Source organism: Struthio camelus, chromosome 2 (assembly GCF_040807025.1).
Source record: "Struthio camelus isolate bStrCam1 chromosome 2, bStrCam1.hap1, whole genome shotgun sequence".
Lineage (NCBI taxonomy): Eukaryota > Metazoa > Chordata > Aves > Struthioniformes > Struthionidae > Struthio > Struthio camelus.
In genome coordinates, this window is record NC_090943.1 from 12441939 (window position 1) to 12466531 (window position 24593).

At 39.1% G+C, this 24593-nt stretch overlaps 1 protein-coding gene across 7 annotated transcripts in view; it reads right to left on the bottom strand.

Moving 5' to 3' along the window:
* The window catches only part of DIP2C (disco interacting protein 2 homolog C), a 337417-nt gene that overhangs the window by 149698 nt on the left and 163126 nt on the right, over positions 1-24593 (bottom strand). For 6 of the 7 annotated variants that reach the window (XM_068934312.1, XM_068934308.1, XM_068934309.1 and 3 more), the window contains exon 2: positions 2007-2078. In XM_068934312.1, coding sequence (XP_068790413.1) covers positions 2007-2078 — 72 coding nt within the window. Of the gene's footprint in view, positions 1-2006; positions 2079-4485; positions 4520-24593 lie in introns of those variants that run through there. The other variant, XM_068934311.1, reaches the window with a different exon arrangement.

The window sequence follows — 24593 nt, forward strand, 5'->3', positions numbered from 1 at the left end:
ATTCAGGTGAGTGAAGACTTACAAGGAGAATACCAAAATGCAGTGTTTCAAATTTTGTCCAATAGGTAACAAAACAAAACAAACAAAAACTACAAAGACGGCAAAGACCCAAGCACAAATAATACCGGTTTCCAGCTGAAAATACTTCGATACAATGGAAGTAATGCTTTCCACTATAATCAAATAATGCATTTAGCCATCAGCTAAATGATCGAGACTGATGTATGTACAAGAGAACAGTGGACAATATGACAGTATTCTTTCCCTTTCCTTCCTATCTTAATCTTCCTTCGCTCACCCATGTCCCACCCTCCCCAGTGTAGGATTTTATAGGAACTGGTGGAGTGAAAAACATCTACTCAGTTTCTTCCCAACTTTGAAACAGCACTAAATCAGCTACTTCCTCAGTCACGACCTCTTTAAATTATTGAATGGGCCCCCCTATGGATTTGCAGACACCATAGACTGACTTACAGAGACCTCTCTGCTCCTCCTTAGACTGGAAAACTTCAATATTACAACAGAGACTTTGAAGGATAAACCTCAGTGGGTTCTCTACCTTCTCTGTTTTATCCTTATATGTACAATAAATCCTCAGCAGCTTCGGCCAACAACACAGTTTCACCAGAAGACTATGCGTTCTCTGCTGTGTTTTCTTGTATGAAGATACAACTAACTGTGAAAATAAAATACTGCTATCAATCACACCACTGGGTTGAGGATTATTGTGAGGTAACAGTCTCTCGGTAACTCCGTAAACCTAGGGAAGTCTCAGGAGAACATCCTGTGAAGACTATTGTATGAGCTCTGGTAATCTAGCCAGAATGATGAATACAGAGACATTTAATAATTCCACCTGTGGGACTACAGTTCTGTTGACTGGGTTTGTTTCATTTCCTAATGCCTCCCAGCAGCTAGGAAGTGTCACCGTCACCCTCAAATCAGGCTATGTCACATCTGAAAACTGAGGTGTCCATAACACTGATCTCTTTCTTTTGTGGCTCTCTCGGCAGTGGAGCAGATCAAGTGAAATCCAAAGCCCCCAAAATAACATTCTGCTATGGAGGTAGCAAGTGTACCACTACACAGGAGCAGTTTAAACAGAAAACCATCAACTGCACCATAAACTGCACCTTTTTCTTGTATAAGAAAAAGGGAACTATGCTCCCAGGCCTGCAATAAAAACAGGCCTCAGAGGACAGCTAAGCCCAGGTGGAGCCCCAGCAGCAGCTTGGGAGGCAATCACAACATGGAGGCCTCCAGTGATACGTATAACTGCACATTCAGCCTCAGGATTCAGTGTCTCTTCAGAGCTCTTTTCTTGTCTCTGATATCTCTCTCTCATAAATATATACATGAAATAATTTCAATAAACCATTAAATTATTTGTTACTAATTTTAGCCTGAAGATTTCTGTACATCTTTGGGCAAGTGAAGCAGCACCTGCATCCCACCGCAAACACAGACATCAGCCCTGCCTAAAGGAGCAGTGGTTCACTCATGGGTACGCGGGACAAGCTGAACTCTGGGGATGCTGCTGTTCTTTCTAGTGTCTTCAGAAGGCAGATTTGGGCAGGAAACCTTGGAATGGAGAAAGGCACAAAGCTATCAGGTTCTCCTCCACTCTCATGCATATCTCTCTTTAGAAAACTGTACTTGGTTTAGGTCTTAATGAGTCAGGATATTATGTTTTCCTCTCTATTTTTGCATTACTTATAATAAACAATGGCTCTCTGAGGAGCCCAGGCTGATTTTATTTCTGAGACATGACTGGCAAACCCACAGCAACATATGTAAAAAATGTGCACACACATCAAAGCAGACATATATATATATATATATGTATATATATAAAAGAATATACATAAAATGGATGGAATAAGCTTTTTCTGCATAACAATAGCTTTGTTTCTGCCACATATATTTCTTCAGAGATGCAGATTTCTACCGTGGCAACTACCAATATGCTTGACATCTTCATATACTGCAAGCACAGATACACGTACCAGGAGGTTGTGGCAGGTAAGCCCCAATTAATTTTGATCTCTTCTTTTCATATCCCTTCTGTGTGATGTCACCTGCCAAAAAAAGAAAAGGAAAATCAGTAAGACATGAATAAAGACAGAGTCTAGCTGCTTAACGGCAGCACCATCAGCTCAGCCACCACTGCGCTGTTTGTCTGTCTTGACAATTATAATGAACAAATGAAAGCACAGTATGATCATTCCGCCCAGAAAAAAAAACTTATTTACGCTAGAACCATTCTGACAAGTAAATACCCAGCCTCGATTTATTCCGGCACTGGAGTCCAGCAGCACAGAGTTTTAAAACCATTTTGATATGCTGTCACACAAGCTTTCACAAGCTACAATGACCTTCATTAGGTTAATAAACAATGGATTATATAGAACGCGTGGGCCTGCGGTGGCTGGCAAAACACATTACTGATTAGCATTTTCTATCATTAATGGGATTTTTCTAATCAAGCATGTAAGGCACAAAAGAGCTGAAACTGCTGCTATATCATTTCTGTAATATAAATGTTTCAGCTGAATTTCTAAGCAGTACCGAGGGAAAGGAAAAAAAAAAACAAAACCGCCACAGATCCATTAGAAACTACTACCATAAATACTCTTTGATTGACTTTCCCAAAAATCTCTTAAAAAATGTGGAGACAAATGGTTGAATTTCTTAAATTCAATTTATGTGACCCTTCAACTGTGTCTGTAATTTCCTCAGGTAACTATTCTTTTAATATAAGCATTAAAAATAATTTTTCTGTAAAAGCTTTCTAAAAGAAAGTGATAATTAGATAGGTAGGACAAAATACGTATTTTCAGTCTTACTAGAGTTGGGGAGAGAGGCCTGACCATTGAAGTTTGGATACAGACTTGGCTCTGAAGCCCTAGATCTCTAGTTAGTAGTTAAAATACTCATTCATGTATAACTCAAATACCCAAATTCTTCTTTCCAAATGTGTGTGCATGTGTGTACACACCTGTATGTATGCATTAAATCCAATGCAAGCTAGGCTAGACACTAAACAAATGAGAAGCACCACAGTGCCTGCCCCTTCAGTAACCGTTCTTGCTACTGTGAGACTCGTCACGCAGTTAAAGAGGTTGCAACACCGGCCCTGCACAGTCACAAGAGGTTCACTGCCTACAAGGGGAGAAACCACAAAAATAAGTAGCGCTTTGGCAGGAACAAGCAGGTCTCTACAGCAGGGCAGGTTTCCTCTTGTTTTCCAGTCCAGTGTTCAACCTTGACGTAAAGAGACCATTTGCTAAGAGGGCTGCATGCTCATTTAAATCCCAGCCACTCTGGTAAATGGATGCTAAATTAGCAGCAAATGATAGCGAGAGCTTTCTGTGGGCTGGTCTGAAATCAATATAACTACATCAAAACCCCTTCAAATGGTAACGGTTGCTATTTGATGAAGGATACTTTCTTGGGGGTGGTTCCAACAAGTAATAAGGAGGCAAAACCCTCTATGCCTCTCTGCCCATGTCCTGAGCCAACCTCCTGCCCCTAATTAAAAAATATCACTTAAAATAACACCTATACTCCATGTTGCCGTATCTCAATCTGCTTTACAAAGGAAGTCAGCTAAAATATTTGTGTTTTTAAATGAAGAAAGAGAGGGAGAAGCACTTCAAATGATAACTGTCCCATATTTACTCAAAGAAGAAGTGCCAGACTTGGCAAGAGGACCAAATTTTTTAAAGTTCAAACCCACTGACTCTGTAAGCACATTTCTTCCCTTTCTGAATACTTCTGGCATATGTTCCTACCAGTGAAGAAAAAGCTCCCTCTCCATTGTAATCATCAGCTTCTCACAAATCAAAGACAGTAACTATAGGTGTTACCTTGGAAAAGATTTTAATGTAAAATGTGTTTATTTCTGCAAAGTATAAAATGATTTTCTGAGACAATTCACTATGAAAATACTTCAACTTCCAGGCGCCAACAGCAAAATAATGTAAAATCATCACTATCTCTCAAAAATCATGTGCACCATTGCCCTGGCGACCAAATCTAAAAAACATGTGGAAGCAAAATATAAAATCACTAAACTATTCATTTCAGGGTCAGTACTGTAATTCGGAGGTGGAAGGAAGTCAACTGCATCATATAGTCTGGGGACACACATAGAAATGTTTTATTTATCAGGATTAAATTTCATGTTGTTTCGCGTTCACTGACTTTAGAATATGAACAGTAATTGATTAACCACTAAAATATTGTATGTAAAACTACTGCATTAAAGAGCTGTCTTGAATTCCTAGTGTGAGCTCCTGCTATACTACTCTCCCAAAGTCAAGTGAGCTGAAATTGTGCTCTCGTCGTAAATTACTGTTCATCAAGTTTTCTAAACACAGTATTAAGACCTTTGGTCTACATCCTGTGTTCCTTTGCAAACACGTGATAATTTTAAATTAAGTTTCACATGAGAAATAACACATTCTGGTTAGTTAGGCTCACCTAGGTCCTGTTCTTTCATGGTATAATACTCAGCTTGTTTCTCTGAGAGTATCGACTGGGTTCCATGGACTATACTTCCCTGCCTTGAGAAAACAAAGTTTGTACTATCTTTCCCTTTTTAATTAACCCTTTTTCTCTTAAAAAGCGAGTGGCCCCCTCAGGACTCTGCTGCACGTATGCCAAGTCCACCTGCAAGGAGAGAAGGGAAAAGGATCGCATCCCTCGTGTCCGTTTGCTCCTCCTGTAAGCAGACATTATATGGGTTTGCTCTATTTACTACATGCAGCTCTTCAGAGCCCCGACAGACTTAGGCTTTCTCACCACATCAGTGCTCTCTACCTTCCTGCTCGCGATGCTGTTGCCAGCGTTTGTCCGTCATGTCCTGGCCACGGAGCAACATGGAGGGTCACACCCCCCTGAGCGGGACAGGCAGGGGACAGGGTGAGCAGCAGGAGAAAGGCGAGGCCATGGATGGAGCGGTGGCAAAGCGACTCCAGCTTTAAGGACGTTCAGGAGCAGAAGGAGCACACGGCTGCAGGGAGCTTTTGGGCTGAGTCTCCCAGGGACAAGATGCCGGCGTGTAATGGCAGGTAGCTGCAAGGTAGCACCTCGGATTAGCAGCTCCCAAGCAGAAGCCTGGGAAGAGGCTGCTGGGGCAGATGGGACCCGTACGGGGCTCCAGCACTGCACAACTCCATCCCTATCTCGAGCTGTGCCCGCCTACGGTGGCAGCTTTCCGAGCTGCAGACGTAACGCTCTCCTACCCTGACACTCACGCATAACAAGTATTCAGTAACTATATTTAGTAAAGCTGTGTTGTACTGCAAGTTCATTCGACTGTGCTCCCCACAACTGTTACTGTCTGCGTTATACCCTCTGCTTTCTCTGAAATTTTGCAATGGTATTTTCTCCTTCCTTCATCAGTGTTACACTTCTGCTGCTCTATAGAGATCACTGGGAAAAGCAGGGGGAAGGCAGTCAAGGGGCTGCGACGACAGTACAGGCAAGGAAGGGACTCTCTCAGGTAAGAGGGAGCTACTTAGGATATTCCACGTTGTAAATGACATTTTGAGGAGTTAGAACAAATGCAAGTAGACGGTGAAGTCCTTCCCATTATCTACCCCCTTTCCTGGCCTCTCAGCAAGTCAGCCACACCATGGAATTACATCTTTAAAAAAAAAAAAAAAGGCACATTGTGGCTAATCAGGAAAAAAATGACTTTTTAGCATTTTCCTGTTTTCTTTAATTAAGCACGAAACACTTCCACATGAGAAATCTCTATACATTACCGCCTTTTTAAAGTATTTAAACTCTAAACAGTGTAGCCCTGACAGAGGTTAGAAACATTGGTGCCATAGACAAATGGGCTGCTATGCTGCTTTCATGAAAGTGGACTGCTTAAGGTAAAGTAGCTATATTTGTACACCTTCCTCTCCAACTGAAATATTTATTGGGTGATTTATGATCACTAGCCGAACGCAAACATGTGGCAACAGTCTTGATGGAGTGTTACCTAGGTACATGAACTCCCTTTATTCAAGTAAAAGAAAATGATATGATATAGAAAAACAAAATGAATTTCACCAGATCTTTCCTTTTTGCTATGTAAAGACTTAAACAGAATCTCCTATCTGCTCATACTATTATGTACTGAATCTGAAAGAAGTAAATATTCATACTTTGGTTTATCACTGATAAAAGTTCATGCTTATTATACTATATCTGATATTTGCAGTGTCCCATAACTGCACGCTAATGTTACCTCTGCTGAGCGGACCGCCCTGTCCATCACCCATTACTCATATGTGCATGCACAAAGGAAGTTCAACGCTTTCTAAGTTGGAAGCCTAAAACGCAGACCTCCAAGCCTGTAGGTTGGCATGTAGATAGGGGACTTTCAGAAGTGCTCACGGTCATGGTTTCCATTGACTTAAATGAGGTTTGTCAGGAATTCTCTGTATCCGACGCCAAAACACAGATCACAGGACGAACATGGGGCCCTCGCACTTTGAACAATTTGTCTCTGCTTTCCAGTTCTTGAAGTCAGCCGATAACCTTTCACTGCCACCATCACAAGCAGACCTCAGCTCAGAGCATGACTGAGAATATCCTACTGTAACGTACAAATACCATATGCACACGCTTCAAAGGGCTCATTAAAGTGCAATACTGTATGTATCTAAGTAGACGTTCAATAGTTGTGCTTTACTTTTCTGTTTTAATGTTCTCTATTTACTCACAACTAAACCAATTAATAGCAAGAATCGTAAAGGAAGTGTTACTGGTACAGAGACAGCGAAAAGCAAATATTGAGACACATTTTATAAAAAAAAATTCAGTTTCTAAGAATACTTAAAACATCGAATACCTAACAAAAACAAAGAAAAAACCCAAACTCCAGGCAGAACTTCTGGGTGGAGATGCTAGTAGTTATTATGGTTCTTAGTCTTTCCGGACGCAGTACAGGTGAAAAGCAAATGCTAAAAACAGGAACTACAGTCACCTTGTTTAGCACAGTGAAAACTCAATGTAATATTCACTTATCTCAAAAGCCTCACTGATGCTGCTGTTTTTCACTACACCTGCATGTTTTGAAATGAAATTTCAGAGACTTCTTTTGAATTAGATTAAGGTTCTTAACGAAAACTCCACCACAGGAAATAATGCAATCAATAACTCCTCTCAAATGCACTAGGACTAAAACAGAGTTTGCCGGTGAGCGCCTTTCCTTTCTCCACAATTTTCTGCCCTCTGAAGATTCAATTTTCTGTAAGACTTGTTTATTGCTGATGACTCAAGTTCAGTGTCAGCATCTTGGCAAGAGGGATTTGAATGAAACAAAGCTCCTCATAACGAGCACGGTGACTCATTTGCTTCTCCCACTCGTGATGCAGACAGTCTCCCTGTCTGGTCGCCCAAAAATACGCAGAGACAAAGGATTTCAGTTGGGATGGTGCGAGTACAGAGGTATAAAAACTACACTCAAAAACAAAAAATCAGGTCTATTCCACGTAACACGTACATTCACATTAAAATATGTAAGTCAGGACCTGTTTGCTTTTCCAGTATCTTTTAAAAAAGATATTTAACCCCCTTAGCGGCTTAGAAAACTAATCACAACTATGATTAGGAAACAAACGGTAAACTACTGCACTGTTCCGAAAAATTAATGGCTTTCGCATACTTTCATTACAAACACTACCATAAATTACAGGACTGCTCAAATGCCTTTAAGGGGAATACGCTGTAGCTTAAAGGTTTCAATGATAATTTTATCCACATATAGCTGAATTCTTTTTTTCCCCCACGGATACATTTTGTTCCTGTATCTTGCAAGCAAAGCAGAAAATGGCTGAATTTCAATGACAGATAAGGAAGACTGTTCCATGTATACTTTATAGCTTATGTTTTCTAAATAGCTTCTAATTCAGGAAAAGATATTTAAACAGATTTGGCTATTAACAGATAAAATAAGCAATATTAGTACTGATAAAATAACATAAATACATTTTTTTAGAATTTCAAAATTATTCCTGTTCCAAATAAATACGTTTCTGCCTGTTCTCTTCATATACAAATACAATATTTTGTCTTACAATGCATTAAATTTTTCTTTTGAATTGAATTCTATGCTTTTAAACAAATAGGTCAGTAGTCAATCATTTTATATGGAACACATTTTTTCTCTCCACCTTGAATCCCAAAAGATCGCTCCATCAGTTTCCCCACTTACCTTCTGGGCTCAAAGTCTTCAGCGCATTTTTCCAACCCAAAATATGCCTGGACTTCAAAAGAAAAAAAGAAAGAAAAAATCTCCCCCCCCCACACACAAAAAAACCCCCAAACACCTAATTGAAGCCAATGAAAACAATCCTTTGGATTTCTTGACTCAAACTTTCTAATATTCTGACAATCTTACTACGAGGGGAAATTGCCAGAGGCATGGCGGAAAGCCAGCGATTCAGACGGTTTGCCGAGGATTTTGGTTCTTTGAAGCCGGAGAACTGTGTGGTCTTTGGGCTTTTCCGAGCTCCCCAAGAATGGAATATTTGTGAAGCGCTACTTTTATGGCCTGGATTATTGTAAAGTAAACAGAGCCCGGCTTAACAGTGAAGGTTTCCATTCTCAGAGTCAGAGTTTATTTCATTATTTAAAGCTTTAACGAACACTTTATATAATGAAAGCAATCCTTGCCATTTTTGGAATTTTATGGCTGTTGGGACCCTTCATAATGTTGTTTTCCTTCCTTTATTGCTTTATAAGGCTTATAGGGCACCCTTGAAGTGTATATCCTTTTTGCAGCTGCTGGAAGCTCATCTTTCATCTCTCCACTAGCTTTCCTATAAGGCATTTGCCAGTTCTAGTTATTCTCCCTGTCTCTAACACAGACCGTGCAGTCAGATCTTGCGGGAGATAACAATAAAATACAATTCTGAAAAATATGCCTAAGGAAACATTCCTGATAAATGTTATCTAACAGACAGGCTTTATATTTCAAGTTACAAATGTTCCCTAAAGCAAGATAATTACAGCAGTAATTCCACTTATCATTATTTAGAATTTACAGTTCAGAGCAAATCAGACATTTCCATGAGCAGTAGGCAGCGCTGTGCTAGGTACTGTATAAATTTGTCTCCTGATTTTTCACAGCCCTGAAAGTGTCTAGAAAAAAACACAGGAGGAGGAAGAGTCCTGAAAGAAGAACATATAATAGCTGCATGAGACATAATAGGCACTGCATTATCTGAACCACTTTATAAGCATATTTATTCCTCTGCTCATAAAAACACACTCAGGCTTTCCAAATGGAAAAACTTGCCATATCTAAGTAAAATGCTAAAATTTATTACCGAGGAATTTTCTTATTTTGCTGTGTCTCTAGGAAGCAGCCTATGAATCTAACCCTCCTGCACATGACCTTGTATTTTGAACTAGTTGTTTATTTTTCCCTACTTTGCCATTACTAAGTTTGACCAAACAAGTCCAAATGGGCTGATCTTCTTGGAAGAGACTGTAAATCTTCTAAAAAGCAACAGATTTCGAAACTTGACAACCATAATTTTGCTTCTAGTGTTCTGATGCAACTAAGCATGATTGCAGAGGTCTTCTCAAATTTCAAATCAGAACAGAAATCTGGAGCGCCTGTTTTTATATGCTGGGGAAAAAAAGTAAAAGAAGGGATTTTACTGATATATTTCAACTTTCTCCTCCTTGATCTGGGTTCACTAGATAACTTTTGTACTTGGGATTGGTCATGCTAGTGAGTAACAGAAATGTTTCAGCACTTTTCTAGAACATTTTATTTTATCCTAACGTGGGTTCAAGACATTACCTTGATGAAAAAATGCACGCGCGCACACACACACACGTCTGTATACAGCTGCTGTAGTATACTATTATAAGAGTGCCAAAATGTCCAAATCTCTTTCTGCAGTTTTTGTAAATAGAAAAACCTCTTCTGGTAAAAAACCCTTCATGCAAATGCAAATTTTCCACAGACTCTGAAAGCTGGATGCAAATGCAGAAATGCATAGATCTCTTAACTACCACTGGGGGAACTGAAGTACCCAGACTCCTTTTCAAACAATTAGAAGACCGCTAATGGTTGTGGAAGAATGTTGAAGAGGTGTAAGTAGTTGTGAACAGGCACTTGAATTATCATAATGACTATGGTGAGTGACCATAGTGTCATTAAAAATGCATCACCTGGGCGATCATCAAACTCAATATTCTGATCTACCATCTTGGAAGACCATGTTTTGCTACATGACACATGATTTTGTAGAATTAAAAAAGAAATCATCATTTATGAAGGGAACACGACAATGACATGACAATGACAACGACTCTTGTATGACAGTATTCATATTTTTCTGTTGAAACGGTAGCGCTTGCTTTCCACTTCATAAGTTACTATCTACTACTTCTTTCTCTGAAACCTCAAGGATAAACTCCATTGCCAATGTTTAATAATCATACACATTTACTGCTTACCTGATATACCTGCCATCTGGTTTTGTATTTCCAACAGTCGAGAGGCAACCCTATCGTAAACTCCGAAAGCCCAAGCATAATAATGTGAACCACATCATATAATGCTCTCAAAAACCTCCATAAATCTGCAAGTTCTCTCATCAAGCAACTCTTCTAATGACCTAACCCACTCCGCTTTCTACCTCAGTTCCAACCACATTATAGAAATAATATGATTTAGTTCCATATGAATATCACCCTTCAGCTGGATTCCTTTTTTTATTCCAACATGTTATATACTCTTTAGCTATCTCTTTTTAATTTTTCCACTGATCTGCATCTTTTCAACTTCAAATAATTATTTTCCATTTAGCACTGTATCACATGCTTTCCTGGAGTCCAGATAGACAAGCATTTATCTTAAAAAAGTTAGCTACCGTAACAAAGAAAGAAATCAAGTCAGTCCTGTGCAACCTACCTTATCAAAGATAACCCAGTTTGTATTTTATCTAGTTTTTCATTACCTCCCTGTCTTTCACTAATTTCCTTCAGAATGCACCTAGAGCCTCTCATTCGATCAAGATGAGACAGATGGCTCAGATCACCTTTTCTTTCCACTCCTAAACATCTCTACTACTCGTTATTCTTACATCGCATAATGCCACTTACTATTTAAGAGAGAATTATAAACCCTTACCTCAGTACCACCACTTCCCCCACCAGTACTTTTGCTTTTAGTATTCCAGCACTGATATTAGCTAGTTGCATACCTCAGTGAATTAAGCTGAGTTTTCCTTCCACCATGGATACTTTTCATTTTCATACTTATTAGTGCAAATACCTTACTTTGCATTGTGTTTAGCATCTTCTACACGATATACTATCTATTCAATTGGCTTCTGGCTTGCTAAGATTGCTTACAACCTTATTTCAATCCTTATATGAAGGGTTATTTCCTTTTTTTCTTTGATCTTATAAAAATGTAAATGGGTAAAGCATATCTACTATTTGATCCTTTATAGTATGAGAAGGTCTTAAAATTCTGCTTGACTTTTAGAAATTTTTCACTTCAGTGCTATGTTTTCTTCCCTCTAAAACAAAAGTTTATTAAGTTGAGTCTAACATTTTTCCATTTTTATGTGCTCTGTGCTTATTGCTAGGATATTGAGTTTGTAATTCATTTAGATAGGTCTCTAAAAATTGCCTGAACATCTTTCCCCTTTACAGAAATTCCAAGCCACTTCCACATGCTAGATCTGAATTTCTCTAAATATGACCTTTTGAAACTGCAAACCCCAGCCATAAATCTACTTCATTTGTCCTAACGTTATAGTTAAATAATCAGGTAATGCAAGATTATTTTCTATAAGCATAAGGTCTTCATGACTTGCCAGTTTAAAAATACCATTATGTTCCATTGGTTCAATAGGTGACGATGAAATCTGTTGGTGATGATATCCAGAAATATCTTGTGCTACCATAATTAACAGTCGTTGTTCTCCAAATAGTTTCTAGGAAGTTAAAGGCATCCACAGCTGCACAGTTCCTGGAAGTTTCTATCTTCCTACTAACCTCCGATAGTTAATTATTCACTGCAATTAATTTGCAATTCAAAGTAACCATAGTTCAGATTTTGACCCATATGTGACCCGCAAAACTAAGGGAGATGTATGCAGAAGGAACTGTAATAGAATAGATCTATCTCCAATTATAAATATCAGAATACGCAACTCGTGGTAGTGCAGAGTAACTGAAATTTGTCTCTGGTCTCGAGAAATCAAAAAATCTAAACAGTATTGTACAGCCTACAAATGCAATTTAGGCTGCTATTTTAAAATACATTTTGTTGACAGCTATTTGATCCAATAGCCAGATATGATACAATGAACAGCTGTTTAAAGGCATCTGCAATACTTGTACTGCAATATATGTTAATAAGGTACTCAGATCACTTCCGATTTTCTGTGTAAAAGCTACATTTGAAAGCCATTGCTCCTGTAATTTCTGCATGAAGCGAGCTAAAGTACTGAAATTCCACTTCTAAAGGAAGTAACCTAAAACGTACTCATGCCATTTTCCCATTTTGTTCCAGTAAGACCTCTAACAGCGAGATGAATTAAGCACATATCATCTGATTACTCAGCGCGACTCCAAGCGTGTTACCAAAAGAATAGAAAAGCCTAAAAGCAGCTCACTGTTCTCCTGTTATGTGGGCAAAGTCTTTATGAAGTACTGAAAATATGCATCTTTTGACTCAAGGACTGCTCTTACCAAAAGGCTGACTCAGATCCTCCTCTTTTAAGTCTGCAAAACAGCTCAAAAGGGGAAAAAAAAAAAAAAAAAAAAGAAGTAGTCGCGTACCTTCAATTACCTCAAGATGCAATCAATGTGCCTGTTCTCAACGGCTCTCACAAGGTCTGGCGACCCCACTTTTTGCCTGCCATAGCACCTCCAAAGGTTCTCGAAGGTCTGTGACATTCGGGCAGACCTGATGTGACAGCTTGTACTGTGGCTTGCACAGAGCAGCTGTGCTCCTAGGAGGCATTACCCTCTGCTGACTCCCGAATACGGCACTTGGAAATCTCCACGACTGCATGAGAGAAACACACTTTTCTACTAAATTTGAAAATCAGATCCACAGTCCTTATCCTTCTTTTTTTTCATTTTTCTCACCTTCCAACTTATAACTACTCTTGATCAACATGCAGATATTTTCTGCCGTAAGCCAGATGTGCAAACATTTTCTTTTCTTCATCAGTTATGAGTTCATCATTTATGTCATATGCAGTTAAGGAGGTTATTTTGTGCTTTCTGTGAACTTTTTCATCTGATTTCAAAAATCTGCAAAACATTTCAAAACCCAAAGAGATCAGTACTTTTGCATCTTTGTTATACTCTTTCATGCAAATACAGTGCTTTTCAAAAAGATGCCAGAATTAAATCATAGCTATACTTCAAATAAAAGCAAGCAAACTTTTAATGGATGCGGATCACTTTCAGCTGTACTAGAAGCCAAAACTAGCACGGGGAACAGTCTTTACGACAGGCAGACATTAGGCTATTAAACAGCATATGTCATTTCACAGGTTGATAAAGTTCAGCACTTGATTTTAGCCTTGGCAAATAATCACAGAAAGGGCTGGGGGTTTCATGAAGTAGAAGTTCTGAGAAAGCCTCTGAATATATATTTATAATGATACGTCAAAACAAATACTGCTCTACTCTGTTCTTCAATTGTCATGAGCTGACAGGTTGCTAATTATTATCACAAATCTTTCTTAATTCACTGGTTTTCAGGAATTCCCATTGTGGCTTACTTAATTTTGTGACTCAGTAAGTAAATCAGCAAACATGCTAGCCTGAGGGCAAAAGGAGCACCAAGAATGTACCTCAAAAATGTGGCTGGTCCACTTATTTTCACAGTTACAATACAACTATATTTTAAAAAGTGGCAATAAAGATTACTTAACATTCAGACAAGCAACAAGGGACTTCATTTAATAATAAAGTCCTAGCAGAGAAATAAGAATAGCAAAGCCTGGGTCTGTATCCATCTTTTTGAAATTAAGAACAAAGTAGGTTGTATAGCCTCTTGCAGATACACAAGGAGCACTGACTTTGCAGCATAATTCAAACAGTGCATACAGGTAGGTTGTTCTGGACAGAAATCCCACGTGACCGACTCGCACACATCAGATATCAGCCCCCAAACTTGTACACTGAAATTAAAGAGCCGCAGTCCTACAGTCGTGCCTTCAAACACCTGTTTGGCAGCCAAATCCTGATCTTATGCCCAGTTGCCTTTGTCAGCTGAACCTTGGCAGAGGTGAATATGAAGCACCTTCTGCCGTCCTGCTTCTGCTAGCTGATCTACGCAGGCAGATCCTTATGTTCAAACTGATCTCCTCTGTAAGTCCACATTAGTAAAAGGATATGCTCACCCAGATCAGCTGGTGGCCTGGGGAATAACTGGATAATCCTGAAATAACTGACACAGGTCAGGCTGTTACTTTCTTATGAATATACCTTAGGTAGCCTTGATATCTCATTTTACTCTTTCCTCTCCTCCCCTCTTTTTATCAGTGGGTTGTCATTATAAACTCTGTCGCTGTAAGTCTGTGTCTGAATTACATTCTCAGTGATTTTCATTCTCTTCTTCTTCGCAAATAACCAGCTAGTGAGCATTGTTCCAAGTCAAGGGTGGTTTCGTATTTGTGGCCTTGCACTATTTGAGCACTGGCTGGCCACATTCAGAATTGATTATTCTACAGCAACTACATTGCAAAGGTCTTTAATCACCACTTTGCTATTTAGTGCTCACAAGGCTCATCATCTGTTTTAATTCACCCTTATTAATCATCTGCAGTCTCAGATATTGCTCATCCTACCATGTGCATTGATCAGCTGCTGTCCATTTAAGGCCTTCCACGGCCGAGGCGCACGTCAGACCCCAGAACTGCTCCTTTTACTGCACACAGTCTCAAACGTTTCACTGTCTGGCCCTCATAAGAACATCTCATAGTTTTGATTTGATGTCACTGCTACTGTATATTTTACTTGCAAGATGGATAAAAGTAGGATTTCTCATTGTGATAGCACTGCAAAGTCTGTCTCCCCCTCTGAACTTCTCAGTTTTTACTACAATCTTCATCTTTGTAATTCAAATATTGATAGAACAATTAAAATCAGATGCTTTTATTCAATAACGAAAACGTGATTCCCATACTACTTACATAATTAAAATAGTGAGAAACATCTGAAAACCTTCACATATAAGATCAAAAGATACAGCATCTTGGTGTATTCCAAGATACAAATAATGGTTGTTACTACTTCTCTAATAATGTCACACTTTAGAAATCTGAAGAAGTAGATATTAATGTTTACGACCGTTTGCAGGACTGGAGAAGAATGTAAGAAACATAGGAGCTGTCACATTGGATCTCACCCCCTATCTTTCACTTCTTTCAGCCCTGAAGGTGGTCGATACTTAGAGGACAATGTAAGGTAAGAAGCTTGAAGTGGAAAACGTAAATACTCTATCCTCCCTTTCCTCCTAGTGTCATTTGATCCAAAGCTATTAGAGACTCACCTAAGCCCTGGAGCATGACTTTACCAAAACTTTCCAGTATTAACTGCTGCAGCTCAGAGTATCTTTTGTTACCCAAATAAAACTGGAATCCCGCTTTGAATCTTGCTGAAGTCTTGGCCTCAGCAACTTCCCAGGAAGAATTCCACAGTCTCATTACACTCTGTGTGAACTTGCCAACTTTTAAGTTAATTAAATATCCCTTTGCCCCGTGCCATGGAAAGTTCATGACACACCTTCCCTGAAGCACTCATTATTTGACACACTTCCTCCTCATTTGGCTCCTTACAAGGCAATTAATGCCAGACTTCCAACATGCTTTAGATAAAGACTTTTTCCATGCCATTCATCATTCTTATCCCTTTATCAGAGCACCAGGCTGGTTCTCAAGAGGTTTCGGAGGGATGGTTGGTCTCACATACAGAAATGTCCCGTGTGCCAGTGGTAGCCCAGTCTCTGCCCTGCTCCCCGGCCACAGCTGCCGCGAAGGGAACAGCCCCGGGTGCATTAGCCACCCTCACATTCACGTCTCTCTTCCAAACTGACTGCTTCTATATAAAAAAAGGCCTAAACATAAGCTTTTATCCCAGAGTGAGTTTTGTATAACAGATTATAAATTCCAAGAAGCAGAGATTAGTAACGTTTAGCTGAGAAAACCTGATGGATCTGATTTTTCAGTGAGGCTAAGACTCAAGTGATCCAAGGCCAGAGGTTTAAAAGAAAAAAAAAAAAAAGGTACATTATTCATCCTGACTCACAGATTGCACACATAACATGACTTCCGAGTGTTTCATATAGCAGAATAAGCACAAAATTTCTTTTTAATCTATATTTTCTATGTTACTAAATTCTGCATTACTTCTACCTCTGCTTTACTAAAAGCTTTCCTCATGGTGCTTGTCACTTCAGCACCATCATTATGTCATCAACAGGATTAATTTATTCCTTTGTTTAGTTTGTTTATTTTTTACTTCTCCACACTATCCCCCTGCTTTTCCTGGCTCCCTAGTTCTGACTTTGAAGCTCTGTGATGTAAAATCACCTTCTCTTTAGGACGTCACTATTTCTTGGTGCTTTTACATCAAGTATTCTGCTACTCCAGAACACTTTCTGTGTTGAAGCAGAGTGGTTTGAACATCCATTTCAGCATAAACCTATCTTTTTTACAATGTAATTTGAGAAGTAAAAACAAAAGAAAGAATGAGAGATTGAAGAGTTTGTGAAAACAAAGACACATTTTTGCTTCTTCAAGATCAGGAAGATTACTTTAGCTAAGGCAAGAAAGAATTCCCTTTTCCCTTGTTTCTTATAATGAATCTGCTCCAAATCTTTCAATAATAAAAACAACACTGAACGCATCACACTCTTATTAACCCTCTCCCTACAATTTCTCTCCAAAAAAGCTGTTAAATATTTCTAAACGTATTAGTATTTTGTGATTTTTAAAACTGATAAACACAGTTTCATTTTTCATATTCCTCTCAAATGCAATGCATGAGTCCCCTGTGCATAATACAGAAGGTGAAACCAGAGAGAGCTATATGTAAGTCTAAAATGGACCATGTCTTCTTTCCAGTGGCTATGAATTTATTCCTTATTTAAGATGCCTGAAGAAACAAATTTCATTTAAGCAATTTCATTTAAAACAGAAAAGCAATGAAGCCAAGCCTTTATGCCGAACGACAAGGAAAGTGTTAGCTGGTTTCTTCAGACATGGTTACTCCCATGCAAGAGTTCTGCACAAATATAGAATTACTGTGAAAAACTCAAAAATGCAAATGTTATATCAACGAGCAGCAGTATGAAACTAGCATTGTAAACTGGAAGAATAAAATCTTTTGCAATTTCTACAATATCTATAATACTTCACTTTTCAGCTTGCCTTTGCAATGCTATCTAAGCATTGGTCTTATGCAAAGGTTTCTTGGGCTCCTGTTGCACAAAACAATGCTACTACATAAAATCACTAACTCTTTGGACTTGTAAAACACCGAAAGGCTTCCAAATAGGAGACACTAAAGCTGCAGGTGGAGTCTGGTTTATTTGTATACTGCAGATGTGTTCAGGTAAGACTAGCTGATGGCCTGAAAAATTCCTACAAATTCAGGAGCGTATTTCTTCTATTGTGAATATAGTCTCTCACAGTATCGTCGCCTGAACTAGCACGTTGTGCTATCAGTCAATAGCACTATAGGATAGTGCAACATTAAAAAACGCTATTTTACTTCCAGAGTGTGTTACAGGCTAGGAGTACTTCCAATCACAAGGCCGAGACACAACATATGCAGTATCTGTGGCATGGTAGGTATCTTTAATGGGCCACCACAGATGAGAAATTACTGAAGGAAGGGGCATGAATAACAGAGACACACGTCGAATTTTAAAGACTATATTGACTATAACGTTTTTATTAGGAACTTAACCTAAAAGTTCCTGCTTTCCAGAAGACTACTGCAAATCTACCAACTCCTAGGAGCAAATGTTCAAATATCTTTCTGTTAGATTATACACAATTCAAGTTGAGATACTGACTTCTTTTGACCAAGAAATTACAATGTTTTGGTGTTGATCTATTCTGTAATTTCAGTTGCACTGACACTGCCATATAAGGTCACGTAGAACCTGGAAGACCACTTTTTTAAATGCTGACTGCAGCTTCTAAGTGCCCCTGTAATATAAATAATGCATAATAACAAGTAACACATTTGTACCTCCACTGTGGAAAAACATTTGCAGTGAGTTTTGTAAATCTGGCTGTGTATACATTTTTACTCTTTAACCTCTGCAAGCTGTATGCCAAACAGTCCCTTTAAAAATCACAAGTTTTTGCAAACTCAGGCCCTGTATAATGGCTTATTTCACAAGTCACACATTGCATACATATGTATGAAGAGATTAAAGAAAAAACAGCTCAGCTTATTTGCCTTTTGGTCACCTAATCAAAAAGGTGACTGGATTCATTTTACCATATTGATGAAGTTACTGGGGAGAAATCACATTTTTTTCCATGTGACAAATGAATGACCTTTGCCATGGGCTCAACATGTAATTAAAGACAAGCCCACATTTCCTTGAGGAGCACAAAGACCATGCTTCAGTTCTGCTCAGAGATGGAGGGAATCCCAGCTGTAGTGCGGCAGCACTCTCTCTTTCCACTCTCAAAGTATATAAAGAAGTTTGCTTCATTTCTTTTCACTATAGGGCCTAGGAGATTCGGAAGACAAAAGCCAGGGAAAGAGATGAGATAGAGCAGACTCCTGCTAGGCATGATTGCTATGCTGGAGATACAGCAACTTATCCTTCATTTCCCAGTTTCCATATTACTGCCCTCATGCAGCCAAAGAATTTAACACTGCATGGAAGGACCACAGAGTGGGGCACCTGCCTTAGTTAAAATACATACAAAATAAGCAGGCTTCCCTGAATTCCAACTCAGTAATTTTACTGACCATGGGTCTACCATAGGCCTGTCCCAAGTCCCACCACAGCCCTCTCCCCTACAAAACATTATCTTTGACACTTTTCTTGTCGTTTTATGAATTCTTCTTCCCTGTAAAACTCCAGTTTTAGAGTTCTCTCTCTTTGACCTTATGTGTTTGCCTTATAGGAAAACAACATTGCTTGCTTTTATCTCAGAATTTGCAATGCCACTGTTGGAACATCCCCTGGGTCACAGTGATTTTATCACTACAGATTACATGGTGGTCTAACTTCCCTATGCAAATCTGAAGGCAGGCTCTGCTTTCAAGAATGAGGTTGCAACACGAACCTGAACCTCAATGACTTGACTGTGCCGTGGGATCCTCTCTCGCCTTGATCTGTTCTCTTAAAACAGTAACCTTGAAAATTCCCCCTCCTCACGCAGCAACTGTAGGGCATGGCTAATCCATTGGTAGATCTTCAGAGAGAGAGTCACTAGGTCATGCTCTCATGCAATGTGTTTGTGTTGCGATTCCAGAAAATCTGCTAACTAGGCAGACTTTTGGAAGAATCTTCAGGCACCCAACCAACTCAGCATTAGCTGAGTCTGATAAAACTTGTGCTGCAATCCCTTGCAAAGCTATAGACTGCATTTGGCTATCTGATCATTTGTAGAGTATTCTCTGCTAATGGGAAGTCCCTGCTACAGTTGCCTGACATTGAAGAACTCGAAAATAGAGAGCCATGGTCAATCTAAAAATAGAGCAAAATTACCTGATGTTCTAGGACAGATAACAAGGCCGGGGTTGGGGGGGGGGGGGGGGGGGGAATAGGCATAACCTTGGGACCCAAACGGCATTTTAGCAACTCAGTGCTCCTCTCTCTAACCACAACCTATCCTAATTCACCTGCAGGTAGAAATAACCTTCAGTCTGCTCCCATTCTATTCTATGCCAGGCATTGCCAAGCTGGCCAGTCTGAGAGAAGTGAAGAGCAGAAGTCTACTGATGCTCTCTTCTTAAACTTAAGACAAAGTACATATGTTTTTTAGAGACTAAGCCAAACACAGGATGATGTTTTTGGTCTGCCTGAGAAAAATGAGCTGCACGTGTGGAGAGTTCAGGAGGGCAACGGAGGTTTGCAGATCTGTGACCCCTAGCAAACCACGCAGTTAGTCTTTAGTTCATGAAAAGTCAAAAGGTTACAAAGCTTTAATAACAATGCCACATTGGACAACACAGCGGATGGGAGTGTGTGCTCACATTTATACAAAACTAATTTAACATTATTCTTTCTCTTTCAGCACAGTTTTGAACAAGCTACAATCCCAGTACAAACTCAAAAAAGCCTCTGAAAACTCAGCCTTCCGTGTGCTGTTCTGTGGCTACTTGCAGCTATAATTTTCTCCCACAAAAATAAGTGCTAATATACTTGAAAAATGTGACTTAATTAATTTTGTGATGTGAAAGAGTTTTCCTACATAAATCCCCCTATACAATTTATATGTTATTTTTTCTAACCAATCATAATTTATTATTACATTCTTGTTCCAGGTCCAAAGCAAATACCGAGATTTATACTCCAGATTTTACCATGACATGACACAAGGGAATTGCTCTAACTTACCCTCCTGTTTTTACTAACAACAAAAGCATTTCAGTCAGGTTACATTCAGTACCCAAGAGTGTGTGTGAAAAGAGACTTACTAAAAGTGAAACAATCTAACTGAAACAACAGATAGTAAAATGACGTTTCTGCACACTTCAAAAACCCACATAAGAAACTCTTGGTCATAGTTACAGATGGCTTTGCCATGTTATTCATGATGATTTTATCTCATAATAAGGAAAACAAGGAAGATGATTTATCCTCAAACTCCTACTTCTTTGGCACCCAACCATAGGCAAACTGGTGGCAAATCACAGTTTTAAATAAATGTTCCTTCATGCTCCCTCAGTTGCTCTTCTGAATCGCAGTGCAACTCAGAAGAAATATGCGTTTAAAAAAAAACCCACTGTTTAAATGAGTAAACTACACTACAAATAATTGCAGATAAATATTCCTTTCAGAGAGATTTGATATTTTGCCTTCCTGAAATAACTTACACAAAAAGGTGAAATACTTTCTGTATTTCACCTGCTTTTGCAGGCATTAACAATGCATAGGTCCTGCAAACTGGCACAGGCATGGAGCTCTGATGAAGCTGGTTCTCAAAGTACATACCACCATCACGTTGTAAAAGCCATGGAAACTATTGGCACAAGACATCTATCTGATAGTCACTTAGGTGAGGTGTTTGACGTACAGTAACTCTTGTCTCCTTCGGTTTGAGGTCAGAGTGCAGGATCATTTTCACTGTTCTTTTATAGAAGACTGGCAATATCCCATTCCAAACATTTCTGTCTAAAGTAGTGAATGATTATCAACAACATCATAGCATCATTTCCTTTTGTTATTTTAGTAAATGAGAAAATAAAACAGATAAGTGTAAGTAATTCCCAAAAGCCATGTAAGAAGCCCATGGCAAAGAAGAGAGTTGAACTTGGATCTCAGTGAATATGTTAACCATCCTACTAAACTATCTTTTGCAAAATAGTCGATGGTCCCTAAGAACATGATGTTTTCCTTTTTCTCCAATGATTAAATAGATCCTACATCCCCTCTTTCTTGCTTCCATCATGACAGGTTACCAGGCTATGCAAATGGCTTATTCTGTATCATCAAAACAACAACAACAAAAAAAACCAGTTTAGAAAATGTATGTTGAACTTGGCTAGACTAAGATTTTAGTATTTTTTTGTAGAGGCCAACAACTGCTTGGGTCCCACTGAGCTTTTTTTCTGACCCACATGGTCTTTTTGATTAATATCTGACAACACTCTTCTGTGGTCCTGGGAAAGCTGGTTGTAAATCAGCCCATGTCTTTCTCAGGAAAAAGTTACTGGATGAATAGTGTTACAATTAATGACAGAGATTCACACCTTCCCTGAAGAAAAAAAGCACCTCTCCTAAGAGACTGAATTTAAACCTCTCCTCCAAAAAGAGTAATGTTAAACACTGAGCTGTGGTAAACCTTACAGTTTGGGGAAAGAACATTGAAACAACATGGAAACAACACGGAAAATCATCCTTACTCATCTGTTTTATATAATAACCTTCCTGCTGTCACTCAGGAAGATAAAAATGTGGGAATCATTGTGATTAAGCCTTTGAAAACACTAGCAATATAATTAGAACCGAACAAAAGTCAAAAACAAAAAAAGTTAGGAATCACTAGGAAAGAATGGGCAACAAAAGAAAATACAATGACACTACCATATAAAGCAGCGGTGGGTGCATCGTGCACAAGTGTACTTAGTGCTAGTCACCTCACCTCCGAGAGGCTGCATCAGGGAGATAGCAGCAGGGTGAGGGGAGCAGACCTGCAGAAACGGCTTTAAATTCAATGTCTAGGAAGACAAGTTCCCTACAGCCTGCTAAAGGGAAGACTACAGGAGATAGGATAGATTTCTATGAAATCACGCATAGCAGATTCACACTGATACGACTGTTTCCCTTTTAACATAATATGAGAAAGTGGGTACCCCAAGGAATCTATTAGGCAGCATATTTTAAAAAAGGTTTTTTTAAAAGTGCTTTTCTACAGAACTCCTGTATGGAACTGATTGTTCCAGCATGCTGTAAAACACAAAAGTAAGGTTTGCTGCAAAAAGGGACACTCACATTTATACAAAGAGAGGTCCAGACATATGTTGGCCAAGACATAAAATGACTTATGCCCCTCATTTGCAGAAACTAGCAGGCTACACGAGGGGAAGAATCGTATTATACCTGCTTTGTGCTGTGCTTTTCCCCTAATCATCCACTACTGGTCCTATCGAAGACAGGCTACCAAAGAGAGGAAGGATTTGCCTGATGCAGTATAGCTGCTCCTGCCGAGCTCTCACAGTTCCTGGCTCTTCTCCTTCACCAAATCCATTTTCAGCCATGGGCACAGTGCAGAACCTGCTCTTTGCACTGGCTAATCCTCTCCCGACAACGGGTAAGGAACAACTGATCATCCCGATTCCTCTTGTTCTATCAACTACCATTGACCAGGGAGGCTGAGGGAGACATCTGCAATGCCTCACAGGCACGAGCTGAATCCTCACTAAATGCATCTTGAGTATGCTTTGGAGAGCATGAAAATGGTGTCACCTGGGACCTCCTCCATCATCTCTCCTTATCAGTGCGTGTGAAGTCAATACTGGGAAGAAATGAGTCCATGGCTACAGGGACAAGCAGCTGATAGCACTGCTGAATGGCCAGGACTCAGTCTAAGAAGAAGCAGGAAAAACCTGCAGACTATTTTCTCCACGGTTTCTCCAGTTTGGAGTAATTTCTTCCCCTCCCCCCCCCTTAAAAATAACGTAATTCAAGTTTTTGGTCTTCTAAGAAGTGGACAGCTTCAGGAATGAGAATTATCAAGGGAACATGGCTCTTTATGTCAGTTTGGTCAGAACTGTAAGAAGACAAATCATACAAGCTGGGCACAGGAATTCCTACTACGTTTGTATGATTTGTGTTTACGCATGTAAAGCATTAGCATGTATATTTCTGGCAAAGAGAGAATATAAATTAAGGCATATATTAATCACACATTCCATTTGCAATCTAAACTAACAGGTATGTTCATTTTATATACGAACATATTCTTGAAGCTGCAGGATACTAATTTAAAAGACAAGCAATTCAAAGCTTCCCTGGTTGACACTGCAGGTAATGAGACTTTTTTCCCTGACAACTGGTGTTTCATCTCACCTCATAACTAAATAATTTAGTGTATATTTAAAAATATATATAAGTATTCTAAACAGTAAGCCGTGTATGACCTACTTACCCTGAGTTTCCAATTCAAAAATAGATATTCTAGAAAAAAATATTTCCTACACAATTGTCAACAGAAGGAAGTTTATTTAACCCATGAAATAAATACTTATGAAGGTGAAAAACACACACCAGTAATCAGGACAAATCTTTTCAGCTGTCATACTAATGCTAAGAAATGAGTTCTCAATTAAAAAACATTTCCTGTGTGACTCCCATCACAAATCAGTGTGGTGTCTATGACAGGTGACCCCTCAAAGGCAGCTGAATGTGTAACTCGTATATAATTAGGTTGATCATTAGGTATTTGAATATGTATAAAACACAGTGTGACGTGAGAATTTCCTTACCATGAAATAGAGATGGCTGTATTCTTCTTGCATGACAAAGCTGTGAGGACACTCAAAGAGTTTACTGTAAAGAATAGGATTTTAGCATTTTTACTATCTCTGCTTAGTGCACAAGTAGACTGACAGGACACTAATGGGAGCTTTATGGTCTTCAGTTTTTAACACTGCTACTGTTTTTACAATGCCAGCAAAAACCTGTGTAACCATCCATGCCTTTCTTCCCCCCTACTAAAAAATAACCAAAACAACTATCAGCTAAGTGAATTATAAAATATTTCAAGGCTTTACTAAAATAAGCTGTTAGAAGACCGTTAAAGTACTTAAATTTCAACAGGCTTCTAAAAGGCCCTTTGAAGTCTGCAGAGGAAGTCTCCTGAGCCTCTACTACAGAGCCTTTTAGAGCATGCTGG